This window comes from Taeniopygia guttata, chromosome W, assembly GCF_048771995.1.
Source record: "Taeniopygia guttata chromosome W, bTaeGut7.mat, whole genome shotgun sequence".
Taxonomy (NCBI): domain Eukaryota; kingdom Metazoa; phylum Chordata; class Aves; order Passeriformes; family Estrildidae; genus Taeniopygia; species Taeniopygia guttata.
Genome location: NC_133064.1, coordinates 31242792 through 31265695, shown reverse-complemented (window position 1 = coordinate 31265695; position 22904 = coordinate 31242792). Strand labels below are relative to the sequence as shown.

The 22904-nt window shown below is 38.0% G+C and overlaps 1 protein-coding gene across 3 annotated transcripts in view; it reads right to left on the bottom strand.

The window, feature by feature from the left end:
* Nucleotides 1-22904, bottom strand: part of CHD1W (chromo-helicase DNA-binding protein) — a 106733-nt gene that overhangs the window by 5402 nt on the left and 78427 nt on the right. For all 3 annotated transcript variants that reach the window (XM_072922951.1, NM_001078178.1, XM_072922952.1), the window contains 15 exon segments: nucleotides 18880-19029; nucleotides 18089-18237; nucleotides 17716-17812; nucleotides 17539-17634; nucleotides 14170-14346; nucleotides 13802-13962; nucleotides 12152-12193; nucleotides 11418-11548; nucleotides 10842-10980; nucleotides 9983-10133; nucleotides 7083-7205; nucleotides 6592-6720; nucleotides 3968-4222; nucleotides 3635-3775; nucleotides 1390-1568 (listed from right to left, as the gene is read on the bottom strand). In XM_072922951.1, the coding sequence (XP_072779052.1) occupies nucleotides 1390-1568; nucleotides 3635-3775; nucleotides 3968-4222; nucleotides 6592-6720; nucleotides 7083-7205; nucleotides 9983-10133; nucleotides 10842-10980; nucleotides 11418-11548; nucleotides 12152-12193; nucleotides 13802-13962; nucleotides 14170-14346; nucleotides 17539-17634; nucleotides 17716-17812; nucleotides 18089-18237; nucleotides 18880-19029 (2120 nt within the window).

The window sequence follows — 22904 nt, the reverse complement described above, 5'->3', positions numbered from 1 at the left end:
TTAAAAGACTACAGAATAGTACTGTTCTAATTAGTTTTTAGTTCAGAAACATCTCAAGTGTGTAGGCTCAAGAAGCATCTATCTGCTCTTTTACTGTGATGATTTAAATACTATAGTTTTGGCCTAGAGGTTTGCAAAACTAGACAAAACCTGCAAATGGTGTGCCCAGTGACATCTGTATAAGAAATATAGAATGAATACCTTTACTAAATTCTATGTCTTATTAAAGATAGATAAAACACATATTTTAATAATCTATGCATGGTACTGTAGCATTACTATGAATTAATATTATAGTAGCTCTACTATACTCATTCTTCACTGAACGGGTAGTCAAGCATTGAAACAGGCTGCTCAGGAAAGTGGTGGAATCACCATCCCTGGAACTGTTCAAAAAATGTATGGATGCGTCACTTGGAGACATGGTTTAGTGGTGAACACAGTGATAGTGCTGTGTTAACAGTTGGACTCAAGGATCTTAGAGATCTTTTCCAACCTTAATAATTCTATGAGTCTATGATCCTACTATGAATTTCCAGTTATAGAAACATAACATTTACCAAAGTGTCTTTAAGACATGGATATTGGTTTTGTATTTCAGTCCACCCCAATATTTTAAAATAAAGCAAGTACAAACAGCAGAAATATTCTGTTAACAGTCTGCAAGAAAATGAAACACTTGACTGAGTTTCTTATATGGAAGTGCAACCATATTTGCAATCATAAGGGATTAAAGTGCACATTATGATAAAACTAAATCTAACTGCATTAATAACTTAACAAAATATAGCAAGTTTATAAACCAACATTTTTCTCAATTTTTCCAAAGTTATCACCTCACAGATGCATAAGAACACTTAAAACTCTTATTTCATTTTGAAATACATTTCTGAGTATGTTATGATAAATGTTTTTTATCAAGTCAGTTAATATGATTTAAGTTTAGAGTATATTTTTAAAAAGAATAAAGGATTCTGCAACTCAAAATCATTCAAAGTTCAACATACACATTTATAATGGCCTATTTTTAGCATGAATAAAAGCCAAAACCAAACGTCAATGTTGAAAAAGGCAGATTCTTTAATGATAAGAACTCTTTTCCACTAAACATGAAATATACTCTAAACACAGTTATTTTCTCTTTGCATTTGGTTTTAAAAAGTAAGAGGACTCCACCTACTGGACAAAATGCATTGCTATGCAAGTATAAAAAAGTGAAACCAATAAAAGCTGTAACCACTTATAATCTTTTCATAAGTCCTTATTTAATACAGCAGAAAAATAAAATAAATGGAGAATAATAAATGAGAAATAATTAAAAATTATTCTACTTAATATAAACTATTATGAATTTCCCTTTTTCAAGAAAAATCATGCAGAATAACTTACTTTCTCCACTGTTTAATTTGTTCAGGATTTGTGTAGTCCTTTAGACATTCAGTAATGTGGTCCCCAATTTTGATTAGGCACTGTCTAGTATGCTCCAGCTGTTCCCTTTCAGAAAGGCCTTTCTCTGGTCTATCCAATTGTTTCAATGCTGCTTTAACAGGCCTCATTCTTTCTTTGCACTGTAAAATTAAAAAAAAAGGAATACATTAATTAAAAAAAAAATAATAAAATAATAAAACATGACTCACCCTTACACAGGCAAAGACAGTACTGTTGTATGCCAAATGAAAATCAAGTCTTTGCTCGCAGCTCTTAGTTTTACTATAAGATTTCATTTGCAAAGTAGCTTTTTAAATCCAGTTGAAAATATACTCCTATATGAAATTATTAAATTGTACGTAACACATATTAAAGATTTAAGAAAGCACTAAGTTAATATAAAACATTTTCTGAGGGAAAGGAATTATTAAGTTTTACAATCATGGGTTTAACTTTCAGCACAAGTATGTAGGACAAGAGTTACTTTACTTTTTAGAGCCTTGAAAGCTATACAAACTCAGTGCCAAGATTAGGTATGAAAATGTTTAATATATTTTAAGTAGATACTTTCTGCAACAATTAAACTTGGCATTCACCAGAGGATCAGCATTCCTTCTCTGCAAAGCTTTTAAGCCTGAGTTCTATGCAGATACTAGGATAAAGCTAATTTAGGTGTGCCTAAATTAGTAACAGTGATGACAACACGTACTCATAGATATATTTCATATGTATATGCTTGAATTTTCACACTAATTTAAACATGTTAATAGTAAATACAGATAAACCAGTTAGTATGTTTTAAATTATAGACCTTTGCTTGGAAATACCATTCAATCACAATGGCAAGGTAGATGAAATGCATATTTTTACCTGCCACAAGATAGACAAGAAGTCAAATGAGTAAGACTCAACAACCCACAGCAGTAATTTCCATTTGAAAAGATAAACATGCTAATTAGACTGTACCTGATCATGGCATAATGATAAATATACCTTCCAGAACAGAGGGCCTGGACAAAACAATGTTCTATATGCAAAACCAATCTATAATTACTCCCACTAAGGAAGGAAGACAAGCCTATATATCCAGAATCAAAAATATGAGGGATTTTGGAGAACATCACAATCACTGTGTCAACATCTGGGGACAACTCAAAAATCAGTGAAGCTGTTTCATTACCAGATCATGCCATTAAGTAATTAAGCAGCTACATTACCTATTGCACTAACCACAGCTTAAGCAACTTTTAAAAAGACAATTTACAAAGTACACTGCTTAAGTGTAGATGTGAACAGAGAAGTGCAATTGTACATGAGAATTGTGTGATTTTCAGTCACCTAGCCACTCACAAGATATCCTGGAAATTATAGATGAATCACTTATAACATCATTTAGATTAAAAAAAAAGCAAAACAACAACCCCCACATAGGTAAACTAGTCAGTACCATAGTGATGAGAAAACAAGATCATTTGCTTCTTACAGCCAGCACTACAGTAGACCCAGTAAACCTGTCTAGCAGTAACAGACAACTGTTGAAAGCAGAATGATAGAACTTTTACAGCAGAAAAGTAGCTGCTAGAAGTAAATTCTTAGCATCCTTCCAAAGTCCCCAATCAACCTATAAAATGTTTTTTACATACCTCCCTTTTGTTCTTCCAATATTGTTTCTGTTGTGGACAAAAGTAGTGATATAACTGAAATTCTTTTGGTATCAGAGATATTACTCCAGCAAGATATTTCTAAGGACTTTAGGATTTGTTCCTTCCTCTGTCTAATGCAGGAAGTCTGTAATACTTCAAGAGCAACTTTCTCTTGTTAGCTTACAAAGAACAAAGGGGTATTTGATAAGATCAAGTCAGAGACTACAGCAGCTGCATTAAAATTCATTAATTTCTGTTCTTTAAGAAGCAGTATCCATGAATTATTCTTGAGGATGTATCTTCACAGTCTGTATTTTAAAACTATACAGCACACACAACTAGACAAATACTCTTCACTATACTGCATAAATGCAATAAAATAAAACTGTTAACCTGAAAACAAAACTGAATTTAGTATAGTGTCGATAAGCCTTCACTGATCTAAGATTTTACTGGCAATAGATATCTGTATTATAACACCTAATAGCAGAACCAAAAACATCAGAAATTGTGCTCATTTAGTATATCAAGTGTAAACACTAAGTTATCAACAAGGGACTTACCACACTGAATGTCCTCTGATCCAGTTCTTCAGATTCTTCTGATATTGGAAGTGTTTCACTAGTTGCAGTAATATGAACTGGAATATCCAACAATGAAACTTTTTTATTTTTTTCTTTATTTTCAGATTTGAGTTCATTTGCCTAAGAACAAAACATGAAAATTTATCTGATAAGCAAACCTTATTTTTGGGCTGAAATTATACTGTAATTAGGTAATCACTGCAAAAGATTTCAATGAAATTACTGATCCAAAATATCTTTTCAACTCAAAATCATTCACAAAAACCTGGTGGCCTTTTCTAGTGCTATATAAGAAAAAATAAACCTAGTTACCTTTTCTTCCTTTACTTCTTTTTCTTTCTGTGTGGATTCTTTTAGTTTGCTTTCTCTCTTTTCTTTAATATTTTTAAACTCTTTCTTATCCTCTTTTTCTTTTTTCTCTCTTTTTAAATGCCTCTTATTTTCTTTTTCTCTTGTCTCTCTTTTTTCCACAGCTTCCATCTTTATACCGGTATTTGGCTCAGGCTTTTCTTCATTTTCTTCTGCTTTTATTTTTTTATGTGGACATTTCACTGAAACAATCTCATCCTGAAATACACAAGCATATATATCACATCAAATGGAGTTTCTAACTATACAAGTTTTGCAACCATCAGATTAAAATGTACTTTTTTCCTGTGTGTGATTTCTTTAGACTTAGGTTTAACTTTTATCAAATGGAGCTGGATGCAGTTTCAAAACAAGATGAGGATTACTCACTCATTTCCTTAAAGTGACACAAAACAAGTATTGATTGGGCAGGGGTAATGGCCATGTGTGAGAGACTAAATCCATTTAACTTTTGTATTACCAAAGAAATCTGCTCCTGTAAAAAGTAGTTATGATGAAAGCTAAAAGCAATAAGGAAGTAGGCCTCACAAGACTGAGCTGATTTTTCAGGGTATGGTGATGATAAAAGACTTCTGTTCTGGTAATTTTGTTCCAGTAACTTTTGTGTGACCCTGAATTAAACAGTCACAGTCACAGGAGAAGGGAACAGAGTTCCAACTTTTGATTTTTCAGAGATGTTTTGAAGACTCTAGTGTTTTTTAAGCTACCTTCAAAGTCACAAAATTAGGTGCAATGTGGCTCTTAAACCTAATCTGTTGGATTTTTTTTTCTTCTTCTCTCTAGTGGTTTCTGCTGTGTGATAAATAAATGAGCTAACAAAAACAGAGTCCTAAAGAAACACATCAGAAATAATAAAAACATAAGAAAGTTGAGTAGCCTATTAGAACAATACCTATTGAATAATAGTCAAACTTAACATCAACAAGTCCATGGGCCCTGATGGGATGCATCCACATGAGCTAAAGGAATTGGCAGACATCACTGCTAGATCACTCGCAATCATCTTTGAAAGAGGACCCAGGGAACTACAGGCCACTCAGCTTCACCTCAATCCCTGGAAAAGTGATGGAGCACCTCATACTGGAGGCCATGTCTATCCCCATGGATGACAAGAAGGTGATCAAGAGCAGTCAGCATGGATTCACCAAAGGGAAATCATGTTTGCCCAACCTGATCGCCTTCTACAATAGGATAAATGGCTGGATAGATGAGAGGAGGGGATATTGCCCACCTGGACTTCAGAAAGGCTTTCAACAGTCTTCCTGTGACATCCTCTATCATAGTGGATAGTGAGGCAGATTGAGAACATGGCTGAAAGGCAGGTCTCAGAGTGTTGTGGTCAGTTGCAGTCTAGTTGGAAGCCTGCCACTAGTGGTGTCCCCTAAGATTCAATGCTGGGCTCAGTATTAACTTGTTCATCAATGACTTAGATGAAGGGGTAGATGCCTCCTTAGCAAGTTCACTGATGATACAAAGCTCGGAGGAGTGGCTGATACCTCAGAGGGCTGTGCAGCCCTTCAGAAAGACCTCAACAGGTTGGAGAGATGGGCAGGGAGGAATCTTCTGAAATTCAACAAGGGCAAATGCAGGGTCCTGCATCTGGGTAAGAATAACCTCAGGTACTGGTACAGGCTGGGGGTGACCTGCTGGAAAGCAGCTCTGCAGAGAAGGACCTGGGGGACATGGTGGACAACAAGCTGTCCATGAGCCAGCAGTGCCCTTGTGGCCAAGGCAAATGGTATCCTGGGGTGCATTAGGAAGAGCATTGCCAGCAGGTCAAGGGAGGTGATCTTGCCCCTCTATTCAGCCCTAGTGAGGTGCATCTAAAGTGCTGTGTCCAGTTCTGGACTCCTCAGTATGAGAGAAACATGGAACTCCTGAAGGGAATCCAGCAGAAGGCTACAAAGATTATTAGGGGACTGGAGCATCGCACTTAGGAAAAAAAACTGAGGGAGCTGGACCTCTTCAGCCTGGAGGGGAGAGATCTGAGAGGAGACCATATCAGTATCCCCTTATCTGAACAGAGGGTGTCAGAGGATGGAGTCAGGCTCTTCTCGGTAGTGCCAAGCAATAGGACAAGAGGCAATGAGCAGAAACTGGAACACAGGAAGTTCCACCTGAACATGAGGAAGAACTTTACTGTACAGGTGACTGAGCACTGGAACAGATTATCCAGAGAGGGTGTGGAGTCTCTTTCTCCGGAGATATTCAAGAACTATCTGGACACAATCCCAAGTAACATACTCTAGGGGACCTGGCTTGAACAGGGAGGTTGGACTAGATGACCTCCAGTGTTCCCTTCCAACCTGACCCATTCTGTGATAATGAAAGCCCTGACATACACAGAAGCATTCACTTGCATGTCTCAAAACACTGTTTATTTATGCTGTACTTTCTAGACAATCTTGGTTTTTTTTCCTGAGCTTGAACAAAAGTTGCTACCTGAAGAATCATAATCAGTAGTAAAAATGGATTAGTCGGAAACATTAATTTTATATTTAGATTTTTAAATAAAATTGCATTTCAAGAAGATAAAATGCTCAAGTCTTTATATGAATGATGTTTACCTCATTATACCCATCATCATCAGATTTTTCTGAGGGTGGTGATGAATCACTTTTTATTTCTTCTTTAATTTTTGCAGCCTTTGTTGCTCTATTCTTCTTACTTCTTGCTTTCTTCCTCTTTGAATTGCCCTGAATGTAAATTAGCACCTTTATTATGTCAACTGACAAGTGTCTGCATCACAGTTGCAGAAAAAGATTTTGGGTTTTATGTTAAATAAAGCATTCAATTTATTTATTGCCACGAATGACCACCACTTTTCTCAGGATTGAAGACCAAGCCTAATGCAACAGTAAAGAATATTTACAAATAAGGGAGAAAAAAACAATATTAAACTTGCAATACATTCCTTGAGTTAGTCTCATATAATACAATTACCAATACAGATAAAAATGACACAAAGAAGAGTGGAACTAAGAATAAAACAAGTATCTGCTGACATTCCCATAGATATACTATGTTATCTCGCTACTGAATATTAAGCTTAACTTACTGCACCAGTAAGTCTTTGCACTTCTTTTCTTGCAAGGTCTTTATTCAGTAATTTAATGAGGTAATCTGCACGGGTCTGCAACTGCTTTGCCTGTGGTTTCTTATCTGGGTCATCAGGTAAAATCTGAGGAGAGCAATGGTAGCATCAACTACAAGTACACATTATCAGATTAGGAAGCTGCTAGTGTGGAGCACTGGGAACAGAAAAAGCTGAATAAAAAAAATAAGTAAAAAACCAATCCACTCCAAGTATACCTGACCAATATGCAGGCAGCCTCAAGGCTCAAGGAATGAACAACTTAAACATTTTATTGTTCCTCAAACACACAACTAATGTAGTCTTGAAAATATTCTCACAAAATTTACAGTCAACTCAAGGAAAAAAAAAAAAAAAGAAACAGTGGTTTCATAAAACAAGCAATTAATGGAAGGCAGGGGCAGGATATCATTAAACACATTAAACAGATTTATATCCAACCCTGGCTCCTGAAATCCCAGAGCTACAGGTTGGCAGTACCATTGTGTTTGCTTCACTCCAGTATTTCCCTAAGTGTTTCTCACTACTTCTAAGCAGCCATTACACTACTAATCTGACAAATACAGTAATTCTCATGTTGCAAATGAAAGTCACTTTCAAGCAAAGAAAACAGTGATAGGGAAACCAAACCAAAATCCCCAAACCAACTTCCCTCCAAAAGATCAATAATAAAATTACAGAATTCATAGAATTATTTAGGTTGGAAAAGACCTCTGACTGAGCTCATGAAGTCTAACCTTTGACCAATCATCACCTTGTCAACTAGACCATGGCAATAAGTGCTACATCCAGTTGTTTCTTGAACACATCTGGGGATGGTGACTCCAACACCTTCCTGGGAAGTCCATTCAAATGTTTAACAACCCTTTCCATGAAGAAATTTCTCCTGATGTCCAACTATAATCTCCCCTGGCACAGCTTGAGGCCACATCCTCTTGTCCTGTCACAAGTTGCCTGGGAAAAGAGGTTGACCCTCACCACGTTACAACCTCCTTTCAGGTAGTTGTAGAGAGTGATAACATCTGCCCTGAGCCTCTTTTTCTCCAGGTTAAACAACCCCAGTTCCCTCAGCCGCTCCTCATACGACTTACTGTTTAGACCCTTCAGCAGCTCCATTGCCCTTCCTTCTCTGGACTCGCTCCAGCACTTCAATGTCTGTCTTGAAGTGAGTGGCCCAAAACTGAACACAGGATTTGAGGTATGGCCTCACCAGTGTCAAGCAGTGTCAAGTACAGGGGGACAATTACTGCCCTGGTTCTACTTCCCACACTATTTCTGACACAAGCCAGGATGTCATTGGCCTTCTTGGCCACTTGGGCACACACTAGCTGACATTCAGCCAGCTGTCAACCAACAGCCCCAGGACCTTTTCTGCTGGGCAGCTTTCCAGCCACTCTTCCCCAAGCCTGTAGCACTGCAGGGGGTTGTTGTGATCAAAGTGCAGGACCCAGCACTTGGCCTTGTTGAACTGAATACCATTGGTCTTGGGGCATTGATCCAGACTGTTCAAATCCCTCTGCAGAGCCTTCCTACCCTCCAGCAGATTAACACTTCCACCCTACTTAGTGTCATCTGTAAACTTACTGAGGGTGCCCTCAATCCCCTCATCCAGATCATCCATAAAGATATTAAACAGGACTGGGCCCAATACTGATCCTTGGGCACGGCCATCCAGCCAGTTCTTAACCCATCAAGGACTGCACCTATCCAAGCTATGGGTTGACAGCTTTTCCAGGAGAATGCTGTGGAAGACAGTATCAAAGACTTTGCTAAGTCCAAGCAGACACATCCACAGCCTTTTCCTTATCCACTAGGCAGCTTGCCTTGTCATAAAAGTAGATCAGGCAGGTTATGCAGGACCTACATTTCCTAAACCCATGGTGGCTGGGCCTGATTCCTTGGTTGTCCAGTATGTGCCATGTGATCACACTCAAGATTATCTGCCCCATAACCTTGCCGGATACTGAGGTCAGGCTTACAGGCCTGTACTTCCTCGGATGCTCCTTCCAGCCTTTCTTGTAAATGGGCATCACATCGGTCAACCTCCAGTCATCTGGAACCTCCCTAGTTAGCCAGAACTGACGACAAATGATGAGGAGCATCTTACTGAGCTCTTCTGCCAACTCCCTCAGTACTCTTGGATGAATCCCATCTGGCCCCATAGACTTGTGAGTGTCTAAGCGGCTCAGCAGCTCACTACCTCCTCCTGGATTACAGGGGGGCTATTCTGCTCCTTATCCTTATCTATCAGCTCAGGGGGTCAGCTGTTCTGAGGATAACTGGTCTTACTGTAAGACTGAGGAAAAGAAGGCATTAAGTACCTTTGCCTTTTCCTCATCCTTGGTGACAATGTTTTCCCCTGCATCCAATAAGGAATGGAGATTCTCCCTGGCTCTCCATTTGTCGTTAATGTATTTGTAAAACCATTTTTTTATTATCTTTCACAGCAGTGGCCAGGTTGAATTCTAGCTGAGCTTTCACCTTTCTAATTTTCTCTCTACATGACCTAACAACATCCTTGTACTCTTCCTGATTTGCCTGCTTCTTCTTCCAAAAGTCTGGAATTAATTCAAATTAACACAACTAGAGCATTTAAACTAGGGAAGCAAAAGATGGAAGAGAGAAATCAAGTGATAGAGACACAAAGAAATCCAGAAACATAGCAGACTCTAAGAAGGTATACTTGAACTGAATACACAAAATCTTAAAATCTAATAATTTACTAAAAGGATACAAAGAAGTACAACTGACCTAACTTCTGGGCAATTTCAGTTATCATAAAATAAACTCTTTCAGTAACTGTTCTTATTAACATTATTACCTAAACAAAAAAACTCCTCGATGAAATTTTGCAGATGACATACCTTCTGTGTCAAACTGAGATCAGGATCCATTTTTATCATTTCCCAGCTGCCATAGCCATATTCATAGATACCTATTAACAGATTGGAATCATCTTCCTTACCCCAATCTATATCAAAATGAGCTGCCTTGGTGTGGCATGGGATGACATATCTAGTAGAAATAAATTAGAAATATAAATAAGCAAACTTCTCAAACTTAGTAAGGGATAGAAGAATATGCCACATATCACTGAGATCCTGGTATATTTAGTAAGTAATCCACATAACTATCAGTCTTTCTTACAATTTCTATAAAGTATTTATTCAAATCAGTACTAAAACATGTTTTAAAGGAGATCAAGATTAAGATATAAAAAACAGTCATCTATCTGTAGCCATGGACTGAGTCAGAACTGGCTAACCATGAAGATAAGCTTAGAATATTACTCAAGTGTAACTGCTAACTGAATAAGCAGATAGTTTAGGGACTATGATACACAAGGTATTAAGCTAAAAAGTTCATAGGTCTAAACAACTATTAACAATTACCATCTACTCCATTTTGACAAATATTGCATTCTCTCAGGCAGAGGTGACACAAAGCAGTTCCTCAACAAGTCTGATTTCTAGCCTGGAATAATTAAGAATAACTGAACTCAGTCCCCAATGAATACAGTTCAGAAGCCAAAGCAAATACTGGCTTCTCAGGAGAGGGAAGAAAGAATAAAGAAAGAATGTGGAGCAGATTTCTGCTGCCAGTTCTTAGAGGTAATGGAGTGGCATGGATGTCCCAGTGTACTCAGTCTGGATTGCTTAAATATATTTATAAAAGCCTTGAATATCTTTCTACATTATGGGTTCCTTTAGGAAAAAAAAATACCTTTTCCTTTCTTCTGGATCTGCAGGAATGGATTTGTGCAATGGTGCCAACTCTTCTTCATGAGAAATAACTAACTTTGCATTCACCTGCACTCCTGATATTCGGAATGTTGGGCCTTTAACTTTCCCAAATCTACCTCCTTAAAATAAAGGAACAAATTATTAAAATATTTAGCTGTTATGTGTATCTTATAGACAAACATAGAGAAAAAAGAAAGTTTGATGATATAGTAGCAGACATTAAATTATAGGAAATGAATTTTTCTTAACCAAATGCTTTCATTGAACTCCAGAACCTCAAGGTCTTCCAGTTAATAGTAGCAGATTAATTTGAAATTTCACGGTAAAGCAAAACCATATTGCATTCTACTATGACAACTCACTCAGGGAAAGGGGAAAGAAAAACAAAACCAAAAAGTCTTCTTACTGAAATCCTTTTTTCTAAATCACCTAGCATGCTAACATTTTGTTAATGTTTTCCCCTAACACAATTGTTTTGTTATAATCAGAGTGCAAGAATTGTTCATATATCTTTGACACTTTTTATTCCTCTTCCCCACCCCCAAACACACTTTACCTGCTCTTTCTTGACCAAAGGAATTGTCCTTTAACGCCTTAATGCATCCATTATGTACAAGTTCTCCCAGACGTCTAAGGTCTATCTCAGATTTATCAACTAGCTCAGCATCTCTAGCTATAGCATCTAACCTGGAAGAAAACAAATATGTTTTTACAGTTCTAAAAGTTTAGTATTATGAATGACTCCTTCAGATTTTGAAACTAAAAAAGTGATCCTGATCCTGTAAGTTATCATTCATCCACACTTGCTGTGTAAAATTTTAATGCATGTAGTTAAAAGCAGCTAAAGAAAAAAATACAGAAACTATAAAAAAGGGTATTTCACATAAAGGACTATACAACAGGAAATATAAAGGATCCTATTGATGCAGTTTTGAGTTGCATTTCAACACATTCTTTTAAATAGAAAAGGAACTATTATTAAGTCTATGGTTTTATTCACTTATCAAACAAAAAAACCTGAATGACTCACTAATGCAGAATTAACAGAATAGTAGGTTAAGTATAAAGAAAAAGCAAGCAGTCTTGCAAAATGTAAAGATTTGTCAAACTGGCTGTCTACATACATACCATATATGATGAAAGGAAAAAATAATTTAAATTCATGTCATAGTACAGGCAAAAGATTAGGCACACTATTTCCTCTTTAACCTAAGGTTTCTTGGTGTACTGTTTAATTTTAATGGAAACAAGGTACCAAGTTGCTATACAAATATAAGCAAATTAGTTTACCTTTCAAGTGGGCCACCAAATTTCTTGTAACTCTTTATAAACCTAATAACAGAAAATAAATTTGCAGTTAAAAAAATGTATGTTTAACTACATTGGTTTTAAAAACGTATGTGTAAAGTCTTAGTACAGGGCTATGTGGACAATAAAAAGAAAATAAGAACTAGAGAGACTAGGATGGATTACTAAATGAAGACAACCCACATTTAAAAACAGAGTTCTATTTGTTTTAATAAATTATATAAATAAAACAACAGAAGATACAATTTCTTTCAAAAGTTACTAATTAGTTTCACATGACAAAGAATTCAGCAATGTGATGTGTCTAATCATAAAAATCAAATGTGGATTTATAGTAAATTGAGAATTCAGATATTATGTTAGGTTTCTCATAATAAAGAGAAGCGAGCTGCAATTTTAAGGTGATTTTAAGACTTAGGAAAACATTGCATGAAAGATAAAGGAATGCAAGCACAAGAATACCCCTGACAAAAGCAGCAAACCATTATATATTAGATAAAATGAAAAGGAAACAAGGCTCTTAAAAGTTATTTATATAATCAAAAATATTTTATAAGCTGTACAGTATTTTAGAGAAAAATAAATACTTAAATTACAGAAGCAAAGTAGCATTTCACAAAACAAAGTAAAGCAAAACAATTTCTACTCTTTCTCCCAAATAAGTATTTTTAGAATCAAATATTATGGGACCAGCTGCACAGATTCACTCATGTACTGGGTTTTGCTGAGATAAAGTTAATTTTGTTCAGAGCACCATATCTGCTAGTATGTTTTGGATTTGTGACCAAAGCATTGTTGATAACATGCTAATGTTTCAGCTCTTGCTTAACAGTGTTTTCACAGCATCAAGGCCTTTGCTGCTTCTCATACCACCACCACTGAGTAGGCTGGGGTTGCACAACAAGTGGAGAGGGGACACAGCTGGGACAGCTGATCCCAACTGACCAAAGGGTCATTCCAGACCATATGGTGTCATGCTCGGCAATAAAAACTGTGTAGAAGGAGGGAGAGGGGATGTTTGGTGTTATGGTATCTGTCTTCCCAAGTAACTGCTACACATGGTGAAGCCCTGCTTTCCAGGAAATGAGTAAATGCTTGTTAGTGGGAAGTGATAAATGAATTCCTTGTTTTGCTTTTCTTTTGCATGTGGCTTTTGCTTTCCCCATTAAACCGTCTTTATCTCAACCTACAAGTTTTCTCATTTTTAGCCTTCTGATTCTCTCCTCAGCCCCTCTGGAGGAGACTGAGCAAGCAGCTGTGTGGTGCTTAGCTGCCTACTGAGGTTAAACCACAACAACGTATCAAAACAATTTCTTTTGTTTAGTTTTAAAATGCATCCTATAACATTACACAAATACAATGGCAAGAAATTTTAAAAAACAAAACTCGTTGAACCGTTTTTTAGAACATTTTTTGAACTCAAGTTATTCCTCACCAATATAGGTTCAAATTCTGCACATAACAGTTCCTTATATCAGCACCTCAAACTACTCAGGAGTAAAGCCTTAAATGCCTAGAATAAAAAATTTAAACTAAATAAATGCAAAATAGACTAGTTTCCATATTTTCAAACTCTAAAATAACAACAAAAAAGTTTTGTCCCTTTAAACATGCATGGCCCCCACATCTTACCGCCTAATCTCTGCATCACTAAAGCCTTTAATATTTTCTCGAGGAATAGTTCGCGGTCTTCCACGTTTTTTTGGTCGTTTTCTTTCTGAGACCGAGTCACTATCAGATCCAGAATATCTTCTCCTCCTACTGTGTTTCCCTTCACTTCCATTAAAGCTGATCTGGAATTTCAGATTAAGTAGTTCAAAGCTACATGAATAAACATTTTATTAATATGTTATCTAGACTGTCAAAAATGGGGTGTGTGTGTGTGTGAGTGCCACACATGAAAACCACCCAACCCAAAAGTACAAGCCAAAACAACTGCAATAGAAAACCCAAATAATAATAACAACAAAATCAGTTAGTCAGTCAAAACCCAGAGATACCTGTTTTGCACAGTTTCTCATCCTTGGCAACATATATATTTCTTCAAGTTCTTTTTGTCTTTCTTCCTCTTCTATTCGTCGCCGCTGGACTTCTGGAATGATTTCTTCCCAGTTTCTTAAATTTTGTTCTGGTTCCAACTCAATGTCATCTTCATCCATATTTGAAAAGTTAGCCACCTTAGATATTGGAAGATAAGTATTTTCACCAAATCAATACATCCTTTACTTATACAAAGAGACAGTAATTAATATATTAGGAAAACGTAGTTCAGAGTGACACACTTTACTTACTTGCATATACACAAAATATACACATATAAAATGCTTCATGAAGGACTGTCTCTAATGAAAATATTTTCAGAAATGAAACACACACTGCATACAACATGGCTGAATATAAACATAATAATATTTTTCTTTTTTTACAAGTTGAGAACTATAAAACCATGATAAAATGCATACCCGATGGCTGTGATTGTTGCTTAAATTCCTTCAAAACAGAGAGCAAGTCTAACTATATGTCAGAGTTAATATGAAAGTATAATAATGTCAAACTAACTAAACATTAATAAACTGTAGAAATCACAGTATATTGCAAATGAATGATGAGCATAACATTTATTTACTACTCTACTGATCTAAAGAAGTCCAGCCCTGATTTAAACAAAACCAAACAAAATCACACCAAACCTAAACAACAAAAAGACCCACAAAAACAAAGAAAAAATGTCCCAACCAACAAAAATACCTCACCATCCACAATTGGACTCACTCAATATTTTAAGTATTATCCAGTTAAGCATATCTGGCATTTATATTTATATGGGGGCTGAAAGAAGTTTCTAAAAGTCATCAGCTAAGAAATCCAAATTTCATTCTTTGTTTTCAGAAGTACTACAGGTGCTTAACAGCACAAAGCATTAAATTAAAAACAGATCTCCCCAGTATACTAACAATTAAATAAAGGACTAATGTATTTGCAAATATCTTTCTTATTTTGTTAGCAAAATATATACTGTATTTTACATTCTTGCACTGGAAGTAATTACCCTGTTGCATTGGTTTTGCATGGCCTGGGTTTTTTTGGGGGGGGGAGGGGGCCACCGAGGTGGCTTCTGTGAGAAGCTGCTGGAAGCTTCCACCATGTCCAGCAGAGCCAATCCCTGCTGGCTCTGAAGATGGACATGCAGTTGGCCAAAGCTGGGCCAATTAGAGAGGTCGGTAACACCTCTGTGATAACATATTTAAGAAGAAAATCTAAACAAAGGGCACACAGTTTTTCCGTCTAGTCAGAGAAGAGGAGGAGGTGAGAACATGTGAGGGAAAACAACATGGCGACACCAAAGTCAGTGGAGAAGGAGGGGGAGGAGGTGCTCCAGGCGCCAAAGCCAAGATCCCTCTGCAGGCCGTGGTGATGACCATGGTGAAGCAGGTTGTTTCCCTGCAGCCCATGGGTCCATGGGGGATACAGAGATCCACCTGCAGCCCATGGGGGAGGTGCCCATGCTGGAGTGGGTGGATGCCTGGAGGAGGCTGTGATCCAGTGGAAGACCCGGTGGAGAGAGAGGGCCCTTGCTTCCAGGCTGGAGCAGCCTGTCCTTGGAGGACTGCACATTGTGGAAGAGTGAGCCACATCGTGGCAGTTTTGGGAGGACTGTCTGCCTGTGGGGGGAATTCACATTGCAGCAAGTGTGGTAGGACTGCTGCTCGTGAGAGTGGACACATGCCGGAGAAGTTCACAGAGAATTTTCTCCCAAGGGAGGGACCCCATGGTCTCACGGGGAAGGACTCCTCTCCCAGAGTAGTGGAAGAAAATTTCAGGTCATGAACTGACCAAACCCCCCATGCCCTGTCTTCCTGCACTGTCAATGGAAAGGAGGGAGGGGCTGAGGGGAAAAAGGTGTTTTAAGGGCTTATTTTACTTCTCATTATCCTCTTCTGATTCCGTTAGCAATAAATTCACTTTACAACCTCAAGTTGAGCCTGTTTTGCCCTTGAAGTGTTTTCTCCTGGTCCTTATCTCAACTCATGAAACATTTGTTAATTTTTTTTCTCTCCTCTACCAAGCTGTGGCAAGGAAAGGTGAGTGAGCAACTCTTGCGGGTGCCTGGCATTGGGCTAGTGTCAAACCATGACACCTGTATGGGTTAGACATTGCATGCCAAAGAGCTAACTTAGTGTTTCACACATTTCACAGAATCACAGAATATGCGGAGTTAGAAGGGACCCACAGGGACCAAAGTCCAACTCCTGGCTCTGCACAGGACACCCCCAAGAGTCACACCATGTGCCTGAGGGCATTGTCCAAAGACTTGAACTCAGACAGGCTTGGTCCTGTGACCACTTCCCTGGGGAGCCTGTTCCAGTGCCCAACCACCCTCTGGGCAAAGAACCTTTTTCTTATACCCAACCTAAACCTCCTCTGACTTAGCTCCATGCTGTTTCCTCAAGTCCTGTCACTGGTCACCAGGGAGAAGAGATCAGTGCCTGCCCCTCCATGTCCCTTTGTGAGGATGTTCGTGAAGACTGCAATGGGGTGTCCCCTCAGTCTCCTCTTCTCCAGGCTGAACAAGCCAAGCGACCTCAGCTGCTCCTCATAAGGCTTCCCCTCAAGGCCCTTCATCATCTTTGTGGCCCTCCTTTGGATGCTCTCTAATAGCTTAATGTCTTTGTTATATTGTGGCACCCAAAATTGCACACAATACTCAAGGTGAGGCCACAGCAGTGCAGAACAGAGTGGGAAAATCACCTCCCTTGCCAGGCTGGCAATGCTGGGCCTGATTACCCCCAGGACACGGTTGGCCCTCCTGGCTGCCAGGGCACTGCTGACTCATATTCAACTTGCTGTCAACCAGGACACCCAGTCCCATTTCATGGCACTGCTTTCCAGCCTTTCATTCTTCAATCTGTCCATACATCCAGGGTTGCTCCATCCCAAGTGCAGAATCTGGCACTTGCCCTTGTTAAACTTCATATGGTTGGTGATTGACCATTTCTTTAATTTCTTGAGGTCTCTCTGCAGGGCCTCTCTGCCTTTGAGGGGGTCAACATCTCCTCCCAATTTTGTATAATCTGCAAATTTACTTTGTATCCCTTCAAGTCCTGTATTCAAGTCATTTATGAAGATGTTGAAAGAGCACAGGGCCTAAGATGGAGCCCTGTGGAACCCCAATAGTGACAGGTTCCCAGTCTGATGTCACCCCATTCACTATAACCCTTTTTGCCCAACACATGAGCCAGTTGCTCACCCATCACATGATGTGTGAATGATGTAAAAATGAAGGAAAGATAAACAGGTAAAGAAGAACAAAAAATAGCATTAATAAAGGAAAGTATAATTAAGGAAAGAGGGAGGGAACAGAGCAATACCTTGAACTGTGAAAGCAACTCATCTCCTACAGTCAGTGGACCTGGTTCATTTTCTCGAGTTTCAGCCCTCTTCAGGATTTCATCTATATCCATTTCCTGAAACAGAAGTTTCTCTTTACAACAAAACAATTCATATGTTTCTCTGTCCACCAAGTGTAGATGCACTGTTCCATTTACCTGAGGCTCCTCTTCTTCCCCTTCAGGTTCTTTAAAAAGTTCCTCAGCACCGAACTTCAAAATTGCTGATAACTCTTCCTTATTAAAAGGTGTTGAGCTGAAATACAGAAAGTTTCACATAAACACTTTATCTTAGTGAACAGTTCCAATTTACTATAACCATGACTCAAATTTCCTATTGTCTTAAAAACAACCTAGTTTTAATATGCAAAAAAATAAATGACATGGACAATATACTTTGCAGTCTTTACTTACATAACTCCTTACCACATATTTTTTGCCTTTTATTAACCAAGTGAAATGACTTGCATTTTTACTCAAATAGTCAGGTATACTTAAGCATAAGGTAATATGAAAGAATAAACAAATATACCTGGAGGGAGTAGAGCCTGTATGTAGTACAGTTTTCCCTGTAGTGTCCATTCTCTGAATTACTAAGTGATCTAACACCATCTTTTTCTTGGCTCTTTCAAGAATGTCTTCTTCTACTGATGCTTTTGTGACTAGCCGATAAATATTAACCTATGTATATTACAAAAAAAGATTTTATTTGCCTGCTCACAAGTTGCCCATGAAAAAATGCACAGATGAAGTTAACAAAAAACCCTTGAGCAACAACAGAGAGAATTAGCCATTATTACAAATTTAAATCTTATTGAACTAGTATTGCACATATGAAACCAGTCAATCATGTTATCACAGTCTATAGAAATTATATTTAAAAAACATTCTTAGATCTCTCCTAAGTTTCTATGATTAAGCACAATCATGGCCACAAGGAAATGTGTTGTCTGATTATTACTTGAAGTATTCTGCAAGAAAGAAACCCAAAGAGAACTACAAAGTATTAAACAAAGCAAAATGGATGTGCCTGAAGTACAGCAGTTACTTTCTAGAATAATACAATGCCAATGAACATGGGACAAGTCCACAACTCTTCTCCTACCCATCTATATACTACAGCTGCTGTGCTATCTCTCTGTATAGGGAGATTTAAAATATATTTAAAAGGCAAATCATGAATATTAACATCTTTAGATATTTTTAGCAAGTATTAGTTATTCTCAAAATACATGAGGACTGTGATGGGCCAGACAGACAGCTTATGGCTAACATAATGAATTCCTCCTTCAGGTTTGGTACTTAAAAGACAAGCACATGTACCTGTTTCTTCTGTCCAATCCTATGAGCTCTAGCCTGTGCCTGCAGATCATTCTGTGGATTCCAATCAGAATCAAATATAACTACAGTGTCAGCAGATGCTAAGTTTATACCTAATCCTCCAGCTCTGGTAGACAGCAAAAAGCAGAAGTCCTGAAATTATAAAAGAAGAAATAGCTTTATATATATTAGCTATAATAGTCCTTTAAAGAACCAATATGACACTTCTTCATATGCTCTGTGGAGCAGACTATGAACTCATATATTTCTTTAAGTATATCATAAACATTTGTTAGACTTGTAATACAAGAAGTTGTTTGTCATGTCTAGAGCCAGTGGATTTCTATTTGAATAGAATAGACTAGACTATTTTGGTTGGAAGATAATGACAACGATGATCCAGTCCAACTGCCTGATCACTTCAAGGCTGACCAAAAGTTAAAGCATGTTATTAAAGGCATTGTCCAAATGCCTCTTAAACACTGACACGCTTGGAGCATCGACCAACTCTCTAGGAAGCCTGTTCCAGTGTCTGACTAACCTCTCAGTAAAGAAATGCTTCCTACTGTCAACTCTGAACCTCCCCTGTCCCAGCTGTGAACCACTCCCATACGCCCTGTCACCGGATTTTAGGGAGAAGAGCTCAGTACCTCCCTCTCCACTTCCCCTCCCCAGGAAGCTGTAGAGAGCCATGAGGTCACCCCTCAGCTTCCTTTTCTCCAAACTAGACAAACCCAGTGTCCTCAGCTGCTCCTCACAGGACATTCCTTCCAGCCCTTTCACCAGCTTGGTTGCCCTTCTCTGGATACATTCAAGGACTTTCACCTCCTTAAGTTGTGGAGCCCACAACTGCACACAGTACTCAAGGTGAGGCCACATCAGCACTGAATACAGCAGGATCATCACCTCTTTTGACCAACTGTTTCTACTGTGTTTGATGCCCCCCAGGATGGGGTTTGCTCTCTTGGCTGCCAGGGCTCACTGCTGGCTTATACTGAGCCTGCTGACCAGCACCCCCAGATCCCTTTCTGTAGGGCTGCTTTCCACACATTCCTCTCCCAATCTATACTTGTGCCCAGCATGACTCTATCCCAGGTACAGGATCTGGTATTTGGACTTATTAAATTTCATGCCACTGATGACTGCCCAGTGTTCCAACCTATCTAGATCCCTCTGCAAGGCCTATTGTACCTCAAGAGCCAACAGCCCCTCTTAGTTTGGTATCATCAGCAAACTTACTAATGGTGCATTCAACTCCTGTATCCAGATCATTGATAAAAATATTGAACAGGACTGACTGGCTTTAGAATTGAACCCTGAGGGATACCACTAGTGAAAAGTCACCAGGCAGATGTAGCTCCATTCACTACAAACCTTTGAGCTCTGCCCTTCCATCAGTTCTTCACCCAGCACATCATGAACCTGCTCATCCCACAGTTGGACAACTTGTCCAGAAGGACGCTGTGAGGGACAGTATCAATGGCCTTCATCTTCAACAAGTATCAGGCCACTGTTTTCTTTAGACCAGCTAGTATTTTTTATAGGCAGTTAAGCACCATGCAGCCACACAATCACTTCTTGCCCACACCCCCAGTGGGACAGGGAAGAAGAAAGGAAGACTGAAAGCAGGGAAACTTGGGGGTTAAGATAAAAATTGTTTAATAAGCAAATGAGACGTGGAAAAAGAGAGAAAGAAAACAGAACAAGTGATGCAAATTTAATCTCTCGCCACCTTCCCATAGGCAGGACTGATGCCCAGCCAATTCCCAAGCCAAAGATGGTTAATCTCCCTAAATCCCTTCCTCTACCTTTTTTTATTGCTGAGCATGATGTCATCAAGCATGGAATCTTTCTAGTTAGTTCAGGTCATATGCCTGGTTATGTCCCCTCCCAACCTCTTGTGAACCACCCAATCTATTCACTGGAAGAGCAGAGAAACAGAGAAGTCCTTGATACTATGTAAACAATGTTCAGCAACAGCTAACACACTGGGGTGTTATTAGCATTGTTTTCATCACAAATCTAAAACACAGCACCATATGAGCTGCTATGAAGACAATTAACTCCAGTCCAGTCAGACCTTGTATAAGTATAAAGCAAACTGATATCAACTTCACTTGCGAACAGGTATCGGCTTTTCCATGGTTTAAAGGAAGCAGCACTCTAGAAGATGAACAAAAGCCACTTGGGGAGAAAAAAAACAAGCAAAACACTGCGAAAAAATACACCACCACCCCTTATTGTTAAAGCCTCATGTGTGCCCAAGTTCATCTGTTTTTTGTAAAGAAAACCAAAGTATTCTGCTGGGGTCAATGCTCTTCAACATATTCATAAAGAATATAAAAATAAGATGGGTAATGAGGTGACAAAGTTTGCAGATGATATGGAGTTATTCAGAGTCAACTACAAGGGACTACAGAAGGATCTTATGAGAAAGGCAATAAAAACCATATGAAACTAAAGATAAATAGGAAATAAATTTGAGTTTTAAGTACAGTCAAAGCTAATAGAAGCCATTACTGCTAAGGAATGAGTCCTATGAGTCCTTGGAGTTGTAAATATTATACTTCCATGAATACTTTAACTCAGTATTAGCAAAAAAAAAAAAAAAAAAGAAAAAAGAAAAAAAAAAGGCATGAAATGTATTATTAGGAAAGAAATAAAAAATAAAACAGGTAACAATTTTATTGCTGCACAACTGCATAGTTTGTCTTCATTCCTGAATACCATGTGAAATTTGGATCCCCGTTTATCTTAAAAACTGTACAGTACAACTACAAGGATTCCAGAAAAAGGCAAATATGTCTGTACAAGAAATTTAAAACAGAACTAACTTCTGAATTAAAAAAATATCTGAAGTTTACGTTATGAAGTTCTTCCTCCTCAACTATAACAAAAACATAAGTTCAGCAGCAACTGACAAATGCTATGCTTCTATTACTGAAAAACCCTGTCAATACAGGACAAAAGAGCTAAGATTATTAAAGGTATGGAATGACTTCCATAATAGGAAACCTAAATAAACCAGGAATCTTAAGTGGTACACAAACAGTGGTTAGAAATCAGTTCTTCAGTTTCTTCCACAGCAAGAATATAAGAGGCAACAAATAAAGATAACAGAAGCTAGATTTAAAGCTATTAAAAATATTTTTTCTTTATGCAAGGATTTATGTGACATTCACATTCTCTGGACAGAGAGACATAATTCTGTCTCTCAGGAGAAACACAGAGAGAAGAAGAGAAAACAATCTATCTCTGCTCCTTTGTTTTCCCCATGTGGATGGAATGTGGTATGGAGATTGTTTACCTGAAGTGATTGCTTGATTGGATTCTGGTGAAGGTTGTTTGGGTTCAATGACCAATTGGATCCAGCTGTGTCTCGGACTCTCAGCAGAGTCATGAGTTAGTAGTTAGTTAGATAGGTAAGTAAGAAGTATGTAGAATAGTACAGTATCTCTTTAAATAGTATATTAATGTAATATAGTATAGTTTTAATAAAGCTATCCTTCAGCCTTCTGATCTGGAGCCAGACATCATAATTTCTTCCCGCATCTGGGGTTCGCCGCATTTTTTACTATAGATATACACAACTTAATTCTGCCCATTGCTTAAGTAGGTATTTGATGTCAAAAACTTTTGTTAAAGTTCAGTGCTCCGACAAAAACTGAAGGATTAAGTCCTACACAACAAATTAAATTCTTCAGTTTCTAAACAGCACTTAAAATTACTTTGCTAAAGAGCACTGACAAAAATCTAACAATATAACTATGTAATTATATTAGTTATAAACACCATTTTCATAAATTCTGTGTTTTCTATTGAACCTCCTCTTAGCTTTTTAAAGTTTTTTTGGTTGTTTGGTTGGTTGAATTTGGGGATTTTTTCTTTTTTGTTGCATGCGTTGTAAACCTTATAGTCTTTGCAACAGCAATGGAATTTCAACCTAATACATCCCTCACTTTATTCTGTCTTCAGTTTTTGTGCAACATTTGTTATATTTCCTAGAAGAAAAAAAAAATAAAGCTGAG